Source organism: Schistocerca piceifrons, chromosome 2, assembly GCF_021461385.2.
Source record: "Schistocerca piceifrons isolate TAMUIC-IGC-003096 chromosome 2, iqSchPice1.1, whole genome shotgun sequence".
NCBI classification, from domain to species: Eukaryota; Metazoa; Arthropoda; class Insecta; order Orthoptera; family Acrididae; genus Schistocerca; species Schistocerca piceifrons.
In genome coordinates this window covers 859,415,640-859,437,800 of record NC_060139.1, presented here as the reverse complement: position 1 = coordinate 859,437,800, position 22,161 = coordinate 859,415,640, and the positions used below count along the sequence as shown (strand labels likewise).

Below are 22,161 nucleotides of genomic sequence, written 5' to 3'. Positions count from 1 at the left end.
TGTTGCAGCACCTTTCTCTTATGGGCAAGCACTTTCTGCTTAACATGTACAATTGCATCTGGGCAGAGGGCACATTTCCTAGACACAGGCGTGAAGCCACCGTCATACCCATACCTAAGCCCAGTATGGACAAAAACCATCCTTCTAGCTACTGTCCCATCTCCCTTACTAGCTGCATTTGCAAGGTGATGGAACATATGATTCATGTCTGGCTGGTGTGGTGGCTCGAGTCTCGACATTTACTAATGAATGCACAGTGGGGACTTCGAGTGCGCTGTTCTGCAGCTGACCATCTCGTTGCTTTGTCCACCCATGTCATGAATGGTTTTCTGTGCAAATCCCAGACTTTGGCCGTGTTTTTCAATTTGGAGAAGGCTTGTGACACCTGCCAGAGAACTGGTATCCTCCCTACTCTTTACATGTGGGGCTTCCTTGGGAACCTGCCCTGTTTTCTTTGGGCATTTTTACAATACCGAGTTTTCAAAGTGTGTGTGAGTTGTGCCTTGTTGCACACCTTTATCCAGGAAAATGGTGTGCCTCAGGCTTCAGTCCGGAGTGTTATCCTCTTTGCTATCACCATTACCCCTATAACGACCTGTCTCCCACCAGGCATCTTCGGCTCTCTTTTTGTAGATGATTTTGCCATCTAATGCAGTTCTCCACAGACCTGTCTCACTGAGCGGCGTCTTCAGTGCTGTCTAGATCATCTTTACTCCTGGGGAATTGACAATGGCTTTTGCTTTTCCCCTGACAAAACTGTCTGTATGAATTTCTGGTGGCACAAATGGTTTCTCCCACCACCTCCACATCTTGGGCCTGTTGCCCTTGCATTCGTTGAAACTACGAAATTTCTGGGGCTCATGCTCGATAGAAAACTCTCTTGGTCCTCCCATGTGTCTTACCTGGCAGCCCACTGTACGCGGTCCCTCAATTTCCTATGTGTTCTCAATGGTACTTCCTGGGGTGCCAATCGAACCACTCCCCTTCATTTGTACTGGTCCCTTGTCTGTTCGAAACTCGACTATGAGTGCTTTTTATGCATCTGCACGCCCATCCCTCTTACACTGTCTCAATACTATCCACCATCGTGGCATCCGTTTGGACATGAGCACCTTTTACACCAGCCCAGTTGAGTCTATATGCTGAAGCTGCTGAACTACCACCATCCTACTGCCATGACTTTCTCCTCAGCAGGTATGTATGCCGTTTGTCTTCCATATGCGGCCACCCCTCCTATGCCTCCTTCTTTGATGATTCCTTTGATCATGAGCATAGGGCTTGTCCCTCTTCTCTGTTACCTCCTAGAGTCCGCTTTTGCCACTTGCTACGGCAGTTTAACTTCACTATACCTGCAACTTTTGCGGTGGGGGTGAACCCTTCACCACCTTGGCTTCGTGAAGCAGCCCATGTTAACCTTGACCTTCATTCACTTCCTAAGGACACTACTACAGCCTTGGTCTATTGCCTCCAGTTTCACGACCTTCACATGGAACTTCGCGATAGTACCTTTGTCTACACTGATGGCTGTCAGACTGACCATGGCACCTGTGTCTTTCGATATCAGCTTGTGGCACACTCCTCAGTATTTACAGCCAAGCTCTTCACCTTGTATCAGGCCACGGAGTACATCCGGCGACACTGCCTTTCCAATTTTGTCCTCTGCTCAGACTCACTCAGTGCCCTACAAAGTGTATGTGCACTGTACACTGCTCATCCCTTAGTGCACCGGGTCCAGGAAAACTGTCACTTGCTCATTCTTTGTGGAGCCGGTGTCATGTTTCTGTGGGTCCCTGGTCATGTCGGTCTGCCAGGAAACGAGGCTGCTGACGTTGCTGCCAAGGCTGCAGTCCTCGTACCTCAACCTGCGAATACCTATATTCCCTCCGATGATCTCTGCATTGCCGTCTGTCTGGAGGTGGTGTCCCTTTGGCATTGCCAATGGTTCTCCCTTCATGGGAATAAGCTTCAGCTCATTAAGCCTCTCCCCGCACCTTGGACAACCTCCTTCCAGCCCTCTCACCGGGAGGAGGTAATTTAAACTCGCTGCGTTTTGGGCACTGCCTTTTTAGCCACCATCATCCGCTAAGTGGCGCTACTGCACCACTTTGTACACCCATTGTTCCCAAATTTTAACTGTCTGCCACTACCTGCTGGAATGCCCTTTTTTTTTTTAACAATTTACGTTCCAGCTTGGGTTTGCTGTCTGATTTATCAGCCGTTTTAGCAAATGATACGCGGGCTGTCGACCACGTTTTACTTTTTATCCACTGAAGCAATATGGCGAAGGCCATTTAATTTTTAGTTTTGGACCTCCGTTTCTACATGGTGTTTTTTAGCCCTTTTCCACGTGCCTGTTTTTAGCTCTCTCCTATTCTGTCCATTGGGACTGACTTTGTTGTTGTTGTGGTTTTCAGTCCTGAGACTGGTTTGATGCAGCTCTCCATGCTACTCTATCCTGTGCAAGCTTTTTCATCTCCCAGTACCTACTGCAACCTACATCCTTCTGAATCTGCTTAGCGTATTCATCTCGTGGTCTCCCTCTACGATTTTTACCCTCCACGCTGCCCTCCAGTACTAAATTGGTGATCCCTTGATGCCTCAGAACATGTCCTACCAACCGATCCCTTCTTCTGGTCAAGTTGTGCCACAAACTTCTCTTCTCCCCAATCCTATTCAATACTTCCTCATTAGTTATGTGATCTACCCATCTAATCTTCAGCATTCTTCTGTAGCACCACATTTCGAAAGCTTCTATTCTCTTCTTGTCCAAACTATTTATCGTCCATATTTCACTTCCATACATGGCTACACTCCATACGAATACTTTCAGAAATGACTTCCTGACCCTTAAATCAATACTGGATGTTAACAAATTTCTCTTCTTCAGAAACGCTTTCCTTGCCATTGCCAGCCTACATTTTATATCCTCTCTACTTCGACCATCATCAGTTATTTTGCTCCCCAAATAGCAAAACTCCTTTACTACTTTAAGTGCCTCATTTCCTAATCTAATTCCCTCAGCATCACCCGACTTAATTAGACTACATTCCATTATCCTTGTTTTGCTTTTGTTGATGTTCATCTTATATCCTACTTTCAAGACACTGTCCATTCCATTCAACTGCTCTTGCAAGTCCTTTGCTGTCTCTGACAGAATTACAATGTCATCGGCGAACCTCAAAGTTTTTATTTCTTCTCCATGAATTTTAATACCTACTCCGAATTTTTCTTTTGTTTCCTTTACTGCTTGCTCAATATACAGATTGAACAACATCGGGGAGAGGCTACAACCCTGTCTTACTCCCTTCCCAACCACTGCTTCCCTTTCATGTCCCTCGACTCTTATAACTGCCATCTGGTTTCTGTACAAATTGTAAATAGCCTTTCGCTCCCTGTATTTTACCCCTGCCATCTTTAGAATTTGAAAGAGAGTATTCCAGTCAACACTGTCAAAAGCTTTCTCTAAGTCTACAAATGCTAGAAACGTAGGTTTGCCTTTCCTTAATCTTTCTTCTAAGATAAGTCATAAGGTCAGGATTGCCTCACGTGTTCCAGTGTTTCTACGGAATCCAAACTGATCTTCCCCGAGGTTGGCTTCTACTAGTTTTTCCATTCGTCTGTAAAGAATTCATGTTAGTATTTTGCAGCTGTGACTTATTAAGCTGATAGTTCGGTAATTTTCACATCTGTCAACACCTGCTTTCTTTGGGATTGGAATTATTATATTCTTCTTGAAGTCTGAGGGTATTTCGCCTGTTTCATACATCTTGCTCACCAGATGGTAGAGTTTTGTCAGGACTGGCTCTCCCACGGCCGTCAGTAGTTCCAATGGAATATTGTCTACTCCGGGGGCCTTGTTTCGACTCAGGTCTTTCAGTGCTCTGTCAAACTCTTCACGCAGTATCATATCTCCCATTTCATCTTCATCTACATCCTCTTCCATTTCCATAATATTGTCCTCAAGTACATCGCCCTTGTATAGACCCTCTATATACTCCTTCCACCTTTCTGCTTTCCCTTCTTTGCTTAGAACTGGGTTTCCATCTGAACTCTTGATATTCATACAAGTCGTTCTCTTATCTCCAAAGGTCTCTTTAATTTTCCTGTAGGCGGTATCTATCTTACCCCTAGTGAGATAGGCCTCTACATCCTTACATTTGTCCTCTAGCCATCCCTGCTTAGCCATTTTGCACTTCCTGTCGATCTCATTTTTGAGACGTTTGTATTCCTTTTTGCCTGTTTCACTTACTGCATTTTTATATTTTCACCTTTCATCAATTAAATTCAATATTTCTTCTGTTACCCAAGGATTTCTACTAGCCCTCGTCTTTGTACCTACTTGATCCTCTGCTGCCTTCACTACTTCATCCCTCAAAGCTACCCATTCTTCTTCTACTGTATTTATTTCCCCCATTCCTGTCAATTGCTCCCTTATGCTCTCCCTGAATCTCTGTACTACCTCTGGTTCTTTTAGTTTATCCAGGTCCCATCTCCTTAAATTCCCACCTTTTTGCAGTTTCTTCAGTTTTAATCTACAGGTCATAACCAATAGATTGTGGTCAGAGTCCACATCTGCCCCTGGAAATGTCTTACAGTTTAAAACCTGGTTCCTAAATCTCTGTCTTACCATTATATAATCTATTTGATACCTTTTAGTATCTCCAGGGTTCTTCCATGTATACAACCTTCTTTCATGATTCTTAAACCAAGTGTTAGTTATGATTATGTTGTGCTCTGTGCAAAATTCGACCAGGCGGCTTCCTCTTTCATTTCTGTCCCCCAATCCATATTCACCTACTATGTTCCCTTCTCTCCCTTTTCCTACACTCGAATTCCAGTCACCCATGACTATTAAATTTTCGTCTCCCTTCACAATCTGAATAATTTCTTTTATTTCATCATACATTTCTTCAATTTCTTCGTCATCTGCAGAGCTAGTTGGCATATAAACTTGTACTACTGTAGTAGGTGTGGGCTTCGTATCTATCTTGGCAACAATAATGCGTTCCCTATGCTGTTTGTAGTAGCTTACCCGCATTCCTATTTTCCTATTCATTATTAAACCTACTCCTGCATTACCCCTATTTGATTTTGTGTTTATAACCCTGTAGTCACCTGACCAGAAGTCTTGTTCCTCCTGCCACCGAACTTCACTAGTTCCCACTATATCTAACTTCAACCTATCCATTTCCCTTTTTAAATTTTCTAACCTACCTGCCCGATTAAGGGACTGACTTATAGTCATTTAACTCCTCTCTGTGTTCATGTTCTATAGTTTTGACTTGGACGCGTGTGACCCCCATTTGTTTTTACTCCCTAAAGCGAAACGAAACAAACCACCACCACCACCACCACCACCACCACCACCACCACTCCTCCTTCCCTGACACTGTATGCAGTAGTTTGACTATCACTAACCATATCTCAAAGTCCCCCACTCTGCGGTGATATTAATGTAAGCCGTACCAGTGGAGTTCTGCTACCACATGTCCCCTGGCTGAGTTGATGAAAGACTCTGGTTAGAAGAAGGTTTGTGTCTGTTTTAATTTGGGGGGGGGGGGGGCAGAGGACGTACTTTGTTACTCCCAAATAATCATTATCCTCCATCAATCTATCATTACATCTCCCTCACTTACGCACGCTGCTCAGTGGATAGCAGTTTGCAGTTTACATTCCAATTATGACTTCTTTATTTGGATACGTAGACCACACAGAGCAGTTCCCAAAGTACAGCTATCAGGATGAGTGTGCAGCAAGGCAAACTAATTATTGTATTATTAGAGCCAGTTGATGTATTTCAACATAGAGACAGCATTCGGGAATGAGTTGATCACATCATCCACATTACCCACCATGCTGTTTATGCATCTGTGCCAAACCCTTCAAGACAAATAAGAACATAACCTGTTATTCTCAAGTGGAATGAAGAGTAGTGCTTCCTCGCAATTGGGGACAATCGCTTGGCAATGTGGAGCTTCAAGTGCAGTCAGTCAGTTGTAAACCTTTCATATCATAAGAGTTAGATGCTGTTGTATTCTAGAAAACAAACCTCACTACCTTTCTTATCATAAGAGCAAAATGCTGTTGTATTCTAGAAGACAGCAAGAAGAGCAGGAATTTGTGAACTCCGTAAATCAACTGTTTGCAGACTTGTTAGCTGTAGCTTGCAAATTATGTAAGGTATGCATTTGTGTGGAAGCTTCGAGTGTCTAATTGCATCCCCCACCCGCCTCTATTGTGCAATGGCTTTTCATGATTGAGGCCCCCACCACTGCCATTGTCTCCATGCTGTCTGAGCAGGCATGGGATAAATTATTGTGTGCACACTGTTGTTACATTTCTATTACAAAAATGTAAATTATTCTTGTAAATAACATAACTGACAGAAAGATGACAAAAATGTATGATAAGAACAGAATTTATTTAATAATATGCTTCAGTTGCAAGTAGTTTTATTCATATATTTGCAAGTTAATGATAACATTTCAGCTTTGTACAACACATACATCAGAAAGTACTTGTACAACACACTCTTCAGAAAGTGCAATCTGTCCATTTCACCATTTTGCCATTCCAAAATTTTGTTCTGAGGAATACATGCCTTTCTTTTCACTTCTTGGTAGGGAGTTAGACCCAACTTAATTTACCCTGTTGTACAAGGGCTGTACCAAAAGTAAGGCTCCCAATAAGCTACAGCCTCTAGGGAAGGTGCTAGGCTGAATCTGACAATAGTGCTGTGCGCAGTAGATCCTCCACTCTCCAGCCCACCCATCCGCGATTTGCTACGTCACTCAGTGTTGGCTTGGCAGCCGTCAGAGATGAAAGTGTTGATCGCCGCTCTCGCCAAGTGCGTGGTTCAAGCAGTAGTCTGGTTTCCCCACACAAGGAAGTTACCGCCCGTTGAAGATTCATCGGCATCTGACTGAGGTTTATGGTTAAGAGTGCATGTCCGTTCAGCATGTCCGCGAATGGTGCAGGGCTTTAACTGAGGGTCGCACAAAAGTTCATGATGAAGAACGGAGTGGAAGACGGCCCGTTACGGATGCGATTGTCCAGGAGATCAACAGTGGGCTGCTCAAAGATCGGATAGTCACTGTCTGTGAACTTGTTGAACGCATTCCTGAAGCTTCCCATGGCACAATTCAAAGAACTTTACCAGAAACGTTGGGTTATTGCAAGGTGTGTGCTCGCTGGGTCCACCAGATGCTGACTGATGGACACAAGGAGCAATGCCTTGACTGTGCTCACAAGTTTCTTCAACAGTGTGAGGGGGAAGGCAACAAAGAGAAGTTGTTGTACTCTTATCATCATGGGAGATGAAACATGGGTGTTTCATTAGACCCCCGAAACAAAACAACAATCTTGTCAGTGGCTTCACTCCGGTTCACCGCTACCAAAGAAATTCTAACAAACACAATCAGCAGGAAATGTTATGGTGACTGTGTTTTGGGATCATGCAACCTGGGACAACAATAAACTCAGAAAGATATTGTGAAACATTGACCAAACTCCGGCGAGCAATCCAAAATCCCCAGAGAGGATGACTGAAGGAGGGAGTAGTGCTTCTTCACGACAACGCTCGACCCCACCTCGCTTGACAAACACAGGAGCTTTTGAAGAAACTTGGGTGGACTGTTACGCCCCATCCCCCATACAGCCCAGACTTAGACCCCAGCGATTATCACCTCACTACTTTGTCTGGATCTTAAGAGCATTTATCCTGCGCCTGGCCACATTGCTAGTTGAATACATTACTTTCAGTGGCAAACAGCAAAAAATATGTTCAGTATATTGTTTGATGGCTGTGGCAGTGATTCCTTCATGACAAAAATGTAGCAGCCATGACAAAAATGTAGCAGTTGGCAAGGAAGGAAAAAAAGAGGATGGAGTGCACCTCCTTAATGCAAAATCTCCACACTGCATATTGTTAATGAAATTTTTGTTGTAGACCAAGTAGAACTCACTCTGAAACAATATTTTTATCTACATATACTTTGTGTACTATAGCTGTCATGCCTCTGGACTTAGCTTTGTGTTCAGATCCAGCTGAAAAAAATTGTGTACCATCATCAGCTATAATTTTCACACTTGAGATTATTTCCAAAGTTCACATCAACACAGCTTATGGTGCCCAAGAAACAGTGTAACAAGCAGCAGTCAAAATATCAAAGTCAAGATTGGTATGACCTTGAAGCAGCCAGTGACAGCTCACACTCCAGGATGGTTTCCATAGTTCACTGCTTGAAACGGAAACCAGTTTGGTATCTTCACCTTGTGGGGATCATAGTGAGCAATGGATCAATCAGCAACACTGCAGTTTAAAAGCCTCAGTGAGCTGCTGGTTATGCGCAAGCAGTGAGGTCACAGCGTAAATGTACCCTTGGAATGTAAAAAGTCATTAATTTTCTGGCTTCATGAATGAAAGTTTGTTTAAAAAATGTTCCTAAATTTTGAATTCTGTTTGCAAATTTGTGTGAGGAAACTGAAATACCAGCAAATACCGCTAGGTGTCTCCCCATACGTGCTGTGTGACTGTGAACAGAGTAGTTTGGTTAGATGTTGGTGAGAAATTTTCATTATCGTGTTCTTGCAAGTTTGTGATTTTACAATAAGAGCTGCATGTCTGTATAAAGTTTTTTTTAAATTTTTTTAATTTGGGAAAGCTTTAATAGAGAAGACTGTTTGTCAGATACAGTCTTATGACTGACCAACCATTTCCAAAATAGACGAACATCAGCTATTTATGACAACTGTTCTTATAGGGTGTCAAGTAGTATTAACAGAAGAAAATAGAAAGTGAAGGATCTGATTATGATGTAAGATTACAGACAGACCATCAGAGACCTCTGCAACATCTTGGGAGTAAGTTATGGAACATGTGAATATATCGTATCATAAGAATTAAACATGAGAAGGATTGTGGTGTAGTTAGCACCACATCTGCGTCAAGGATACCAGAAGGAACCACATGTAAAAGTAAACAGGGAATTTAAACATATGCTTCCAGGTGATCCAAACTTTCTTTCAAGGTGGTCACCAATGATGATAGATGGCTTTATGACTTTGACCCTGAAACTAAGCAGCAATTGTTTCAATGAAGGAGTCGTCCCCTTGGCCAAATTAAGCTTGAAACAATAAGTCTGTTGACCAGTTTCCTTTATATTTGCGGCATTGTTCATGCAAGAATTTGTTCCTTCTGGTCACACTGTAAATGAAGAGTTCTGTTGCAATGTTCTAAGAAGTTTGTAAGAGGACATGTGGAGAAAATGTCATCAGAAGTGGCGTACTAATGACAGGATGTTCCAGTGTTTGAAACAGAGATTGTCTGACAATAGAGTTTTATGCTTTTTTTGCGTTCACATACACAGCTTCATAAGGCATGCATCCTGCTACTGTCTTGGATTATGAGCTTAAGAATCAGGATTTGTTCCACACATGACCTTCTCTTTCAAAATCTACCATGATGTCTCCCCAGCCTTGTTGTGTAGATATGTCTTTAGCCTGCTAAGTAGCAGTTTGGAAAGGATCTTGTATGCAGCATGGTGACAGTGGTATTCATCTGCAGTGGTTGAAATCAGTTTTATATCCTATTTTATGTAAAGGATGAATCAGTGTGCACTTCCATTCCTCTGGAATTTCTTCTGTCAGTTGCACATTTTGCATGATTCATTTAACACTACAGTGGATTTCCGTTAGCCATTGGTTCCACAAATTTGTGACAGTTCCATCTTCACCTGCTGCTTTGTTGGTTTTCGTGTCTTGAATGATTTTTAGTAGTTCCTTCTTATCTGGTGGAACATATATAAATCATTCAAGATATGGGTTGTACAAATATATTTATATATTAATATTTAAAGCATGGGATAGCAACAAGACAGAAGACACATATGATACATTCCTGACAACTAGAAAAGACACTTCAAAACTAATTAGACAAACAAAAAGACAATATGAGAATAGTCAACTCTTAGAAATTGAAGAAGATTTTCAGAAATACAATACCAGAAATTTTTATAAAACTTTTAAAACCAAAATAAAGGGGTACCAACCCCAGAATCTTTGCTTCAAGAAGGAAAATGGACAGTTGGCTCTTAACAACCAAGAAAATTGCAAAGAACTTTCTAAATACTTTAAGAATCTTCTAAATTGCCCCGAGCCCACAGAAAGATTTCCACCAAAAATTCCCCAACAATGCAATCCAGTTTCACTTGCACCAAATGAAGAGGAAATCATTAAAGAAATTCATAGGTTGAAAAACAACAAAGCATCTGGTGAAGATGGAATTGTTGCAGAACTTTTAAAGGCAGCTGGTCCAAAAACCGTTAAAGAAATTACTTCAATCATGCAAAACATTTGGCAAACTGAAAAAATTCCTGATGAATGGAAAACCGCCTTGATTCACCCACTTCATAAGAAGGGAGACAAAACTGATGTTAATAATTACAGAGGAATTTCTCTTCTTCCAGTCACATACAAAATCCTCTCTCAATGTCTTCTGAACCGAGCACAACAACAACTTGAATGGAAAATTGGCGAATATCAAGCAGGTTTCAGGCCAAATAGATCTTGCCCAGAACAGATTTTAGTCCTCAAACTAATTCTCAGACATCAAAAAATTTACAATAAAAAACTAGTTTGTACCTTTGTAGATTTTAGAAAGGCTTATGACTCAGTGGATCGTGAATCTCTTTTCCAAATTGTGAAAGAACAAGGCCTGGATCCTAAAACCACGGCAATTATCAGAGACACGCTAACTGGTACAAAATCAAAAGTAAAGTTCAGAGGAGAAATTTCAGAATCCTTTGAAATAAAAACAGGCGTGAGGCAAGGTGATGGACTCTCTCCGTTGCTATTTAACTGCGTTCTAGAAAAAGTAATACAAGAGTGGCGCGAACGAAAATTGGAGTTCAAAATTGACCAACCAGTGAAATTAGGACGTACAAATATTCGAATAGACTGTTTGGCCTTTGCAGACAACTTGGTTATTCTAACGCAGGACATCCAAATTGCTCAGAAACAAATAGAAATTCTTAAAGAAACAGCAGAAAGAGTAGGTCTCCAAATCTCATTTGAAAAAACACAGTATATGACTAGCAACAAACTGGCACCCAAACTTTTGGAAACTAAGTATGGAAAAATCAAAAGAGTTTCGCAATTCAAATATTTAGGTGAAACAATCTCAGAGACTGGTCTAGAAAAAATTGGAAATGAAATTCGTTGTCAAAAGATGGAGACAGCTTTTAGACTTACAAAAGACATCTACAACAAAAAATGTCTCTCGAGGTACTCTAAATTGAGACATTACAACACGGTCATAAAACCAGAGTGCCTTTATGGGGCTGAAACGCTAATTTTAAACAGAAAAAAGGACATTCAAGAAATCCAAAAAAGAGAAAGAAAAGTAATCAGAAAAATTCTAGGTCCAAAATATACTGAAGAAGGAACATACAGGCTAAGAGCAAATAGTGAAATTCAACAATACACCAGCATATATTCGGATATGAAAAAATGCAGATTAAAATTTTATGGGCATATTAAAAGAATGGATGCTACCAGACTAACTAAACAAGTAGTGGAATTCTACGAAAATCGAAGTAAAGCTAAATTTGAGACAATAAAATGGATTGCTGCTATAAAAGAGGACATGAAAGAGGCAGATATAAAACAAGATGAAATTCAAGACAGAAAATTATTTAGGCAAAAAATTCATGACTGGGTAGTTGGTCAAGCTGAAAAACCAAAGAAAACTGGAACCACATGGTCTGATGAAAGGAAAAGAGCTCATTCTGAGAGAATGAAAACAATTTGGGCAGAGAGAAAGTCTAAAAGAAAATAACTGAATGCCCCGTGATTGTACTTCGCGTGGTCCAGTAGGGCCCAAACGTGAATAATAATAATAATAATGAATTATATTTCGAGAACTCTTAGAAGATCAAAAGGCTGTAGGTTGCAGTAGTTATTGAGAGCTGAGGCAGCTTCCACAGGATAGAGTAATGTGGATAGCTACATCAAACCATTCTTTGGACTGAAGACCACAACAGTGAAAAACACATTATCATTGACAACCTGATTGTGCAGAGGCAGATAAACTCCATGTTTACTTGAGCAGGCACCACCTAACAAGTATTTTTTTGGTCCTGAGAAGGCCAACAGTACCACCTGAAGGCTTAATATTCCAGATCAACTTTTTGGTACAACGTCCAGCTTTACTATGGATTCTGTTTTATAGCAATTGCATTCACGGGAAGGAGCCAAGTGGAGTGTTTATTTATGGACAGCGTCTTAAATTTCTATTCTTCTTCCAGCTATCCAGCAGTCAAACAGATTTTGTGTTTAACTAATCAGAGATCTGAGATATGGGCAGTTAATACTGGTTTTAGATTTTCTACTGAAAAATCTATGTGATATTTGTAATTGTCTTTCAAGTTGTGTTTTTCACCACTCAGAATTTTAAAGATTGTTGGGTCCTCGGGCTTCATTTTGTTTAGAGTAGTTTGAAAAATCTTTCTGTGCTAGTGTGTTCTTTGCTTGTCTCTACATCTCAGTATAACCACTGCAACTTACATCCATTTGAACCTGCTTGTTATATTCAAGGCTTGGACTCCCACAGCAATTTTTCCCAAACTGACCCACTTCCACTTTGTTCCATTACCAAATTAATTATTGCTTAATGCCTTAGGATGTGTAATGTCAACATATCCCTCACATTACTTAAGTTTTGCCATAAAGTTCTTAATTCCATTATTTGATTCAGTACCTCTTCATTAGTTATATGATTTACCCATTTAATCTTTAGCATTCTTCTGTAGTATCACATTTCAGAAGAAGTTATTCTCCTGTTGTCTTAGCTGTTTATTATCCATATTTCACTTCCATGTAAGGTTACATTTTTAACACTCCCTGCTAGAATTTCTGGGATTGTTAATTAAAATAAAGAAAGAAGCCTAAAGTTAGTTCATGACCTTGGCTAATGGATGAAGATGATCAAACAATGAGAACTCCATGTAGGAATGTCAGCAGTGTACGAAAAGACAGATTGCTATGTACCGTAAAGAAGTCGTGTCAGGTTGCAGAGAGGCACAGTTAAGACACTTGCGTAAAGCTTTTGACCACAGCCTATATCAGTAAAAGAGACACACCATTCACACACACACAAGCAAGCACACCTCATGCACACACAACCACCAGCTCCAGCATCTTGGGCTGGAATGCAACTATCACGTGGCATGCATGCTGCAGTCTGGAGGGGGCAAGGAAGGGAAACAGATGTAACGTGCAAGTGGGGAGATAGATATATGCTGTGTGGTGTAGAGTGCAGGGATTAGACTGCCAACAGGTGTAGTGTCAGAAGGTTGTAGGGCAGAGAGGTGGGGAAAAAGGGGAGGGATGGGGAAAGATGGGCAGATTCTTTGGTAGAGGGCTGCAAATAAACAGGGTGGGGGATGAGAATGGGATGGAGATGACATGACAGGGGGTGGAAACTGATGGATGAAGGGTGTGGGGAAGTATGTTACCGTAGGCTGAGGCTGGGATAATTACAGGACCGGAGAATGTGTTGTAAGGATAACTCCCATCTGCGCTGTTCAGAAAAGCTGGTGGTGGAGGTAAGGATCCAGATAGCTTGGATAGTGAAGCAGCCATTGAAATAAAGTGTGTTATGTTCAGCTGCATGTTGTGCCATAGGGTGGTCTACTTTCCTCTTGGCCAGAGTATAGCGGTGCTCGTTCATCCTGTTAGGCAAATGGTTAGTAGTCATACCAATATAAAAAGCTGTGAAATAATAGCAGCAGAGTTGGTAAATAACATGGCTGCTGCTTTCTCAGATGGTCCGGCTCCTGTTGGGGCAGAATAAACCTGTGACAGGACTGGAATAGGAAGTGCTGGGTGAGTGGGTTAGGCAGGCTTTGCACCGGGGTTGAGATTGATGTCCCACATTTCAGGATGTGATTATAGGTATTCAAAGCCCTGACGAAGGATGTGGTTCAGTTGTTCCAGTCCATGGTGGTACAGGGTGATGAAGGGGACACTCCTTTGTGTCTGGTTCTTGCAGGTTGTGGAAGAATTGGGGGTGTGAGGGGAAATTGCGTGGGAGATCTGTTTGCGGACTCAGTCTGGGGGTAGTGCCTATCTATGAAGGTCTTGACGAGGCCCACAGCATACTGAGCAAAGGAGTTTCTGTCACTACAGATGCACTGCCCGAGGGTGGCCAGGCTGTATGGGAGGGATTTTTTGGTCTGAAAAGAATGACAATTGACAAAATGCAGATTCTGTTGGTGGTTGGTGGGTTTAATGTGGAAAGAGATGCATATGGAGCCATCAGAGAGGAGGAGGTCAACATCAAGGAAAGTGGCATGCTGGGTTGAGGATGACCAGTTGAAGCGTATGGGAGGGAAAGTGTTCAGGTTGTGAAGGAACGAAGATAGGGTGTCGGGTGTCTTGGCCCTGAGTCCAGATTATGAAGATATCATCAATGAACCTGAACCAGACCAGGGGTTTTGTGTTTTGGGAAGTAAGGGAGTCTCTAGATGCCAGCCCATGAAAAGGTTGTCATACAGGGGTGTAATGCAGATGCCCATGGTTGTGTCGCAGATTTGTTTACATTCCTTTCCTTCAAATGAGTAGTTCTGGGTTAGGACAAAGTTAGTGAGGTGTACAAGGAATGATGTAGTGGGTTTTAAGTGTCAAGGTAGTTGGGAAAGGCAGTGTTCAGTAGCAGTAAGACTATGGGCAGGCACAATATTGGTGTATAGGGATTTTGAGTCAACAGTGACAAGTAAGGATCCAGGAGGTAAAGGGGTGGGGATGGTGGAGAGTCAGTGAAGGAAGTGGTTGGTGTGTTTGATGTGGGAAGCTAGACATGCAGGCAGTAGGTTGAAGGCGTTGGTCAGTGAGGCCACAAATTCCTTCAGTGGGGGCATAATAACCAGATACAATGCTGCATCCAGGATTGTTGGGTTTGTGGATTTTAGGGAACATGTAGAAGGTGGACATGCAGCGTGTCATAGAGGTGAGGAGGGAAATGGATTCAGGGGAGATGTTCTGGGAAGGGCCTAAGGATTTAAGCAGGGATTGGAGTTTGTGTTGGATGTCTCACGTGGGATCACTCTGGCAGAGTTTATAGATGGAGGGTTCAGATAATTGTTGAAGGCCTTCTACCAGGTAGTCACTGCGTGATTCATAGCAACAGTGGTGGAACTTGCACATAGGACGATTTGATCAGGATTTGTTTTGACTGAAACTTCTGTGGAGCTGAGCATTTTGGTGGACAGGCTAACAACAGTGTCACAGGAATGTTTTGGCTCTGGATTTGGTGGTGAGTTGGTAGGGAGTTTTGGGGGATGTGGCAAGTTGAAAAGATCAGCTTGGCAGGGTTTAGCTGCTATGAGGGGTGGTCAAGGAGGAACACTGGGAGTACAATTGGGGTTGGATAGTGGGGCTCCAAGGTGGCAGTAAGATATCAGCAATTTGGATAACTTATGGAGGTGGTGTCTGGAATGCTCCTCCAGGTGCTGGAGAGCAAGGTATTTAATTGCAGAGATTTGATGTATTGAGTACAGATTGCAGAGGCAGCAGAGATGGTTCTAGAATGCCATGGAGATGTGTTTTTGCAGTACCAGTTCTGTGAGGACCAATCCCTGTTTATTTGCAGCCCTCTGCCAATGCCTCCATCCATCTTTCCCCAGTCCTCTCCTTTTTTACTCCTTACCCCTCCCCCCCCCCCCTCCCCCCTGCCTGCAACATCCTGACACTGCACGTGTTGGCAGTCTAGCCCCTGCACTCACCACCAGACAGCATTTGTCTCCCTCCCCAACCTGTACACTACATCCCTCCCCTTCCCTGCCCCCTCCAGATTGCTGCTTACATCCCAGTGATAGTTGCATTCCAGCCCAAAATGCTGGAGCTGGCAGTCGTGTGTGCATGAGGCATGCTTGCTTGTGTGTGTGAATAGTTTGTGTGTGTTTCTCTTTTACTGATGAAGGCTGTGGCCAAAAGCTTTAATGTAAGTGTCATTTAATTGTGCCTTTCTGCAACTTGATTTGTCTTCTTTACAGTAAGTAACAATCTGTCTTCTCCTAAATTGTGGAAGAAGGTGATTGGTTCAGAAAGGGAGACATTACAGTGCTATTGTAGAGCTGCATGTTAATATTGGTATGAGTTTTGGTCCCATAGTAGAATTTTCAAGACAAATAAGTGACAGTCGTCACGTCATCCTACAAACCTAATGATAGTTCATTGTAACACAGTCCACAGCTTGTGGTCTAGTGGTTTGTGTCGCTTTCTGAAGATCCTGAAGCCCTTGCTTCAATTCCATGCTGTGTCTGAGTTTTCTGTGCTCAGTTACTGTGTGTTTATGTTGTTGTAATGCAGCAGATGTCTGAACAATCCTTGGACCTGGTCTCCTAGTCACAAATGCCACACGATCATTTCATTTTGGTACAGGAGAAAAATGGAATATGAATTGTCACATGGCACTCTGATTGCTCGTATATATACAACAGTACATTCAAAACATGACTGATGTGGTAGATGTGAATGTTGTCGTAATATTCACTCATATAGTATTTCACACAGTTCTCCTCTATATCCTCTCATAATAATAATATACTGTACGACTAATCATTGTAATTACGGCTATTATCGAGTCTGCAGCAGACACAATCATTGACTTTCAACCACAACCGCTGACTTCTACTCTGTGATTACTACAGAAACTAACATCACCGAACCAACTTTGATTCTGTTCTGCACAGTGACTGTAGACTGTAGGAAGGAGAGGCACACAGCAATCAGTCTCCTTCTGCTTGTACACCAATAAGATTATACTGCTGTGATTTTGTTGGATGTAACTCAAAAGCACTGGAGATGTAGCCAAAATCTAGATATGCAAGAGTTACAAAAACTAATGGGATTGTGACTGATTGCTGTGTGCCTCTCCTTCCTTAACATCACTGGTGTGAGTAAACAAGCAATTACACTGTGTAAGGCATCGTGGAACCCACACATCTTCCCAACAAATATTTTCAGAAAAAATTCCTAACACTGAAATTTATATTTGATGTTGAAATATTTCTCTTTTTTTCTGTTGCCAATCTAAGATTTAGATCCTCTCTATTTCTGCCTTTGACAGTTAATTTGCTGTCTAAATCCGCAGTACTCATCTAGTACTTTTTGTGTCTCATTTCGTAATCAATTCCATCAGCATCACCTAATTTAATTTGACTACATTAATTTTCATCTTATAACCTCTTTTTTCAAGACACTATCCATTCCTTCCTGGGGCTTATATTTCTTGGAAATCAGGATTAGTTGCCATACTAGAGGGGCCTGAAACCTTTGCCTGCCAATCTGAACAGTATTCTAAAATGTGGAAGCCGTAAGTTGTCAGGAGTGTACAGAACATCTCTCCTCTAATTTTTAGCAACTGTGAAAAATCCCGGCTTTATTATGGTTCTACTGTGTATCTGTAAGCTGGTCTGTCTTACTTAAAGGAAGTTAGTGACTGATTTAGGTTGACCAAGGTGTTATTTAGGACAAGCCACATTCACAGTCTCTGTACTGGTCTGGGGAACCGCACAATTCCTCGGGGTGTAACAAGTGAAATACCCAGTTCCTACTCCAATCGCATGTCACGTTCCCTATAATTCTGCTTGTGCACCCTGGAATGGTTTTTAACAATGAATTATGAGCAATGAGATCCATTGGAATTTGTATGAAGAGCAGTCCTTTTGAAACTGGTCTGAAAAATATTGATTCTTTACATCTTGTAAATAGCACTTGTAGTGTAGATATGAGTCATTTTTGAAGACAATTGCCACTATTTCATTCCAGTGTATACTGTCTAGTCTAAATGGGGGACTATCTTGAGCTGTCAGTCATTTCTCTGACCATCATTTTAGTGTTCGCCTACCACGAATTCATTGTATTCAATACATAATTGTATGTATTCCAAAAGACATTGATACCAATAAGACGTGATGGAATAATTTCCCCATCTGCTCAGATTTCCTTAGCATCCTTAGAGTGATTTCACAGATGTATGCAGCAGAAAAAGTGCATCTCATGGTCCATGACACTGTTATTCATCTACATCATGGGAAGTCAACCTTTTCTACCAACTACCCACTTTTATATTTCCGTTAGTAGTAAAATTTTCCAACCGCTCACCCGTTCCACAGTAACAATAATTTATTAAGTAGGAAAGTAACTTTACAAAATTTATAAAGCGTAGTTAAATCAAGTTAAAACATATAATAATAATTACTTGTCAAATACTTTGTCAAAGTTTTATGAAACCTAATGAAAGCATTTTTAAAACCCCACCACTTACTGTCCACGAAGATAGCTGGAAACCAACAGATCGCAGATTCGAATTTTGGTCAGATCATGGATTCTTCAGTTTAACCTAACCTTCACCTCTTAATGATATGAGGAGTCATCAGAAACATGTGGTTTAGATTCCACTTTAAACTGTAGGCCCCCTATCCCCAGTTGGGTAACTGGGATATTTTAGGGACACGTAAGTCACCAAAATGGTGTCCAATAGAAAGTGTTGCACCAGGCTGCTATGCAACATGAAATTATTATTATCGTGTTACATTACAGACACAATTAAAAGAAACTTACATAAAGCTTTCGGCCACAGCCTTCCTCAGTTAATGAGAGATACACACAAACAAGCACACCTCGTGCACAGGTGGAGTTTGCGGTCATGTGTGCATGAGTTGTGTATGAATGTTGTATGTCTCTCTCTCTCTCTCTCTCTCTCTCTCTTACTGATGAAGGCTGTGGTTGAAAGCTTTATGTAAGTGTCTTTTAATTGTGCCTGTCTGGACCTTAACATGTCTTTGTTACAGTAAGTAGCAATCTTGTCTTTTCCTACATTGTTTATGTTCTTACCTGGGGTTTACATTGTTTGAAATTATTGCTCCCTGTACACATAATTAAGTTTGTACAGAACCCTTGGTGTGCGGGTTTTTTTTCCCCATCTGTCTCATTTTCATTTGACAAATTCCTTATAGGAAACTCCAAATTATATTCTGTTGAAACATTATACATGAAAATTTCTGCTAGAATGTAGTAAGTAAATAGACTTTTTGAGAATACAATGTTTTAATTGTATTTTATTGAATTTGTTGCAGGACAATTTGGTGCAGATATGGCAGAAAGTTTGTCAGATAAGCTGTTTTCTGTGCTTGATGCTGCCAATGTGGAAAGCAGAACAAGAACAGAGCGCAGACGTCATCAGTCTGTCCCACGAAAGAAATTTGAACTCAATGGCAGAAGGCAAGAAGAGCAAGACACACAAAGTCCTTTTTCATCCAGTCTGTCTTCTACTACAAGAACTGAAAAACAAGGAAATAATAAGAAAACAGGCAGTAATGTTGACATAAGTGTTTCGGACAGGTTCCCTTCAAAACATAAGAATGTTGGTGTCCCACAACATTTTGCTGCCCGTTCAAAACACCCTGGAAATTCTAGTCATTTTTTCTCACATGACAGCAATCAAAGAGGAAATGTTCGATGGAGTTCACGTGATCGGCTCACTAATTCAACAAGAGCTGATTGTGAAGCCAGTGTACAACATTCCAATGACAAATCAGTCGCAGCGAGGGGCAGATACAAAATGGGTGCCCATGCAGATCAAAGTTACGAAACTACTTCTAGGTTTGTGAGGGACAAATCACAGGTGGAAGACAGGCAAAAATCTTCTACCTCGATTAAAGGGACTGGGTATAAGTTTCTAGAAAATCTTATTGATAAAGATCCTGTGGATGTTGTTGTAAAATTAGCAAGCTCTAAAACAGGGTTTGATGAAATGTTAAAAAAGGAAATGTTTCCTGATTTAATACATCTTACATTAAGAATCCTTGCAGAGAAAGTCTGTGTTGTTGGTTTTCAACACAACAAAACAACTGTTTTGATTGCAGCGTGCCAGCCACACTTTTTAAACCAGCTTGAAAGGCAAATCAACAAAATCCCAACTGAACATCAATCAAGAAAATCGAAAATATTACCATTCTTAGAAAATCTTCTAATATTTTATAAAACAGTTATTAATGTGCTCCCGCAAACTGCATGTGAAAAATTTAATAATCTGTTTATTATGACAGAACTGTCCATAGAAGGAGCTCAGAGATACCAGAACATTAACTGTGATGATGTTAAGAAGCAACTTGAAGACCTCAGTGCCCAGCTAAAAAGTAAGAGGGAAGAATACGAACGTAATTCAATAAAAGAAAGTAGCAAAATGGAGCAACTCCAATATTTGCAGCCCCCTGATAATTTTAGACACTACAGTATATTCCCAACTGCTGAAGATTTTGCTAACAAACCATTTTTGCGACCTAGCATCATCAAGGGGGCATATATTGATGTGGAACATTATCTAGATGTCCAGTTCCGCTTGTTGCGGGAAGACTTTGTGGGTCCTTTACGTGAGGGTATATCGCAATATATGGAACATTGTCTCCAAGGCAAGAAAAAATTTAAGAGGATTGACAATGTGCGAATGTATCATGATGCTCAATTTTTAAACACTGTAACTGTTAAAGAAAAAGTGGGTGTGTTATTAAATTTTGATACTAAGAGGAAGCTGAAAAACATTCAGTGGGAACATTCCAAACGTTTTATGTTTGGTTCTTTGTTGTGTTTTACACAAGACAATTTTGGAACCTTCTTTTTTGGTACAGTATTGGACAGGGATAAGAAACAGCTTGAGAAGGGTTGTGTTGTGGTGGAACTTTGTGACGAAATAGATACCAATATATTTGATCGAACTTTTACAGTAGCGGAAAGTGAAGTTTACTTTGAACCATACAGGCAGGTATTAAATGCATTGCAGAGCATGCCATTCACAGAATTTCCAATGAAGCCTTATATTGTTGATGGGATTACAGAAGTGGGTCTGCCCCTGTATATACTTGCAAATCCAGTTTCAGTAATATACAATATTGATGATTTTGGAGTTCCAGTTACTGAAATGAATGCTTGGCCCACAGAAGATGATCTGAACTTGGACATTTCACAATATAAGTCATTCAAATCTGCTTTGACAAAAGAGTTTGTAATAATACAAGGACCTCCAGGAACAGGCAAAACTTTCCTTGGGTTGAAGATAATGGAAACTTTTCTCTACAACCAAAACGTATGGAACAGTAACCATAGACCTATTCTTGTAGTATGCTACACTAACCATGCCCTGGATCAAGTCCTGGAAGGAACTTTACAATATACAACAAAAATAATTCGAATTGGTGGTCAATCACAGTCAAAAGCTCTAGAGCCTTATAATCTGAAAGAAGTTAGACGATCTCGTGGAGTGAGAGCATCTACATCACATACCAGGGAGATGTTTAGACAAATGCAAGATGTCATCAATCACATTCATTCTCTGCAACGAGATCTAGACAAAATGTCTGACAACTGGGGGGTAGTCAGTATTTCTTCATTGAAGGAAATGGGACTTACTGAAAAACAACTTGCATCATTTATAGATAAACAGTCAGTCAGTGATGAACTTTTCATAGAATGGTTGAAAGGAGATGGAAATGACAACCCAGATACTGAACTTCAGCAGGGCGGTGATGATGCCTGTAATACTACAAATCTAGATGATTTACCTAATGTAGATGGTGATAATGTTGGTGCTGAAGATGATGATGACGATGACAACAATATTAATGTATTCAGTGATGAATATGATCTAGTTATACAAACAGTAAGCACAGTACAATTAAAATATGCTGTTGAGCTGTCACGTCTTCTTGCAGATAGTCAGTATTGTCAAGAGCAGATGGAGCGTTCTCGGGATAACCCAGAGGATTTTGTGAAGTTCCAGCAGCTGTGGCTGTATAACATGGGCCTCTACAGGTAATGTCTTATTTACAGTTCATATATATACTGTTTCTAGTTTGCACTTATATTTGTAAATGATAATTTTGTATCATGGTGGTTGTTTCATATGCTGTACTAAATACTTGGCAAGCTTCTTCAAAAATGACAAACCTACATGTAAAATTGCTGTCTTACACAGTGCTATAAAATAAGTCATCAAATATATTAAGTAACTACTAGCTGTAGCAGGCTATTTGTGTTTTCATTGCAAGTAATTGCTTCACATTTGTTTCATTTAAGAGTGTGCCTTCAGAAACAGAAAAATTG

The 22,161-nt window shown here is 41.0% G+C and overlaps 1 protein-coding gene across 1 annotated transcript in view; it reads left to right on the top strand.

The window, feature by feature from the left end:
• The window catches only part of LOC124777816 (NFX1-type zinc finger-containing protein 1-like), a 279,974-nt gene that overhangs the window by 43,815 nt on the left and 213,998 nt on the right, over window positions 1-22,161 (top strand). Inside the window, exon 2 of the mRNA XM_047253337.1 lies at window positions 19,140-21,870. Coding sequence (XP_047109293.1) covers window positions 19,157-21,870 — 2,714 coding nt within the window. The 5' untranslated portion in view covers window positions 19,140-19,156. The remainder of the gene's footprint in view (window positions 1-19,139; window positions 21,871-22,161) is intronic.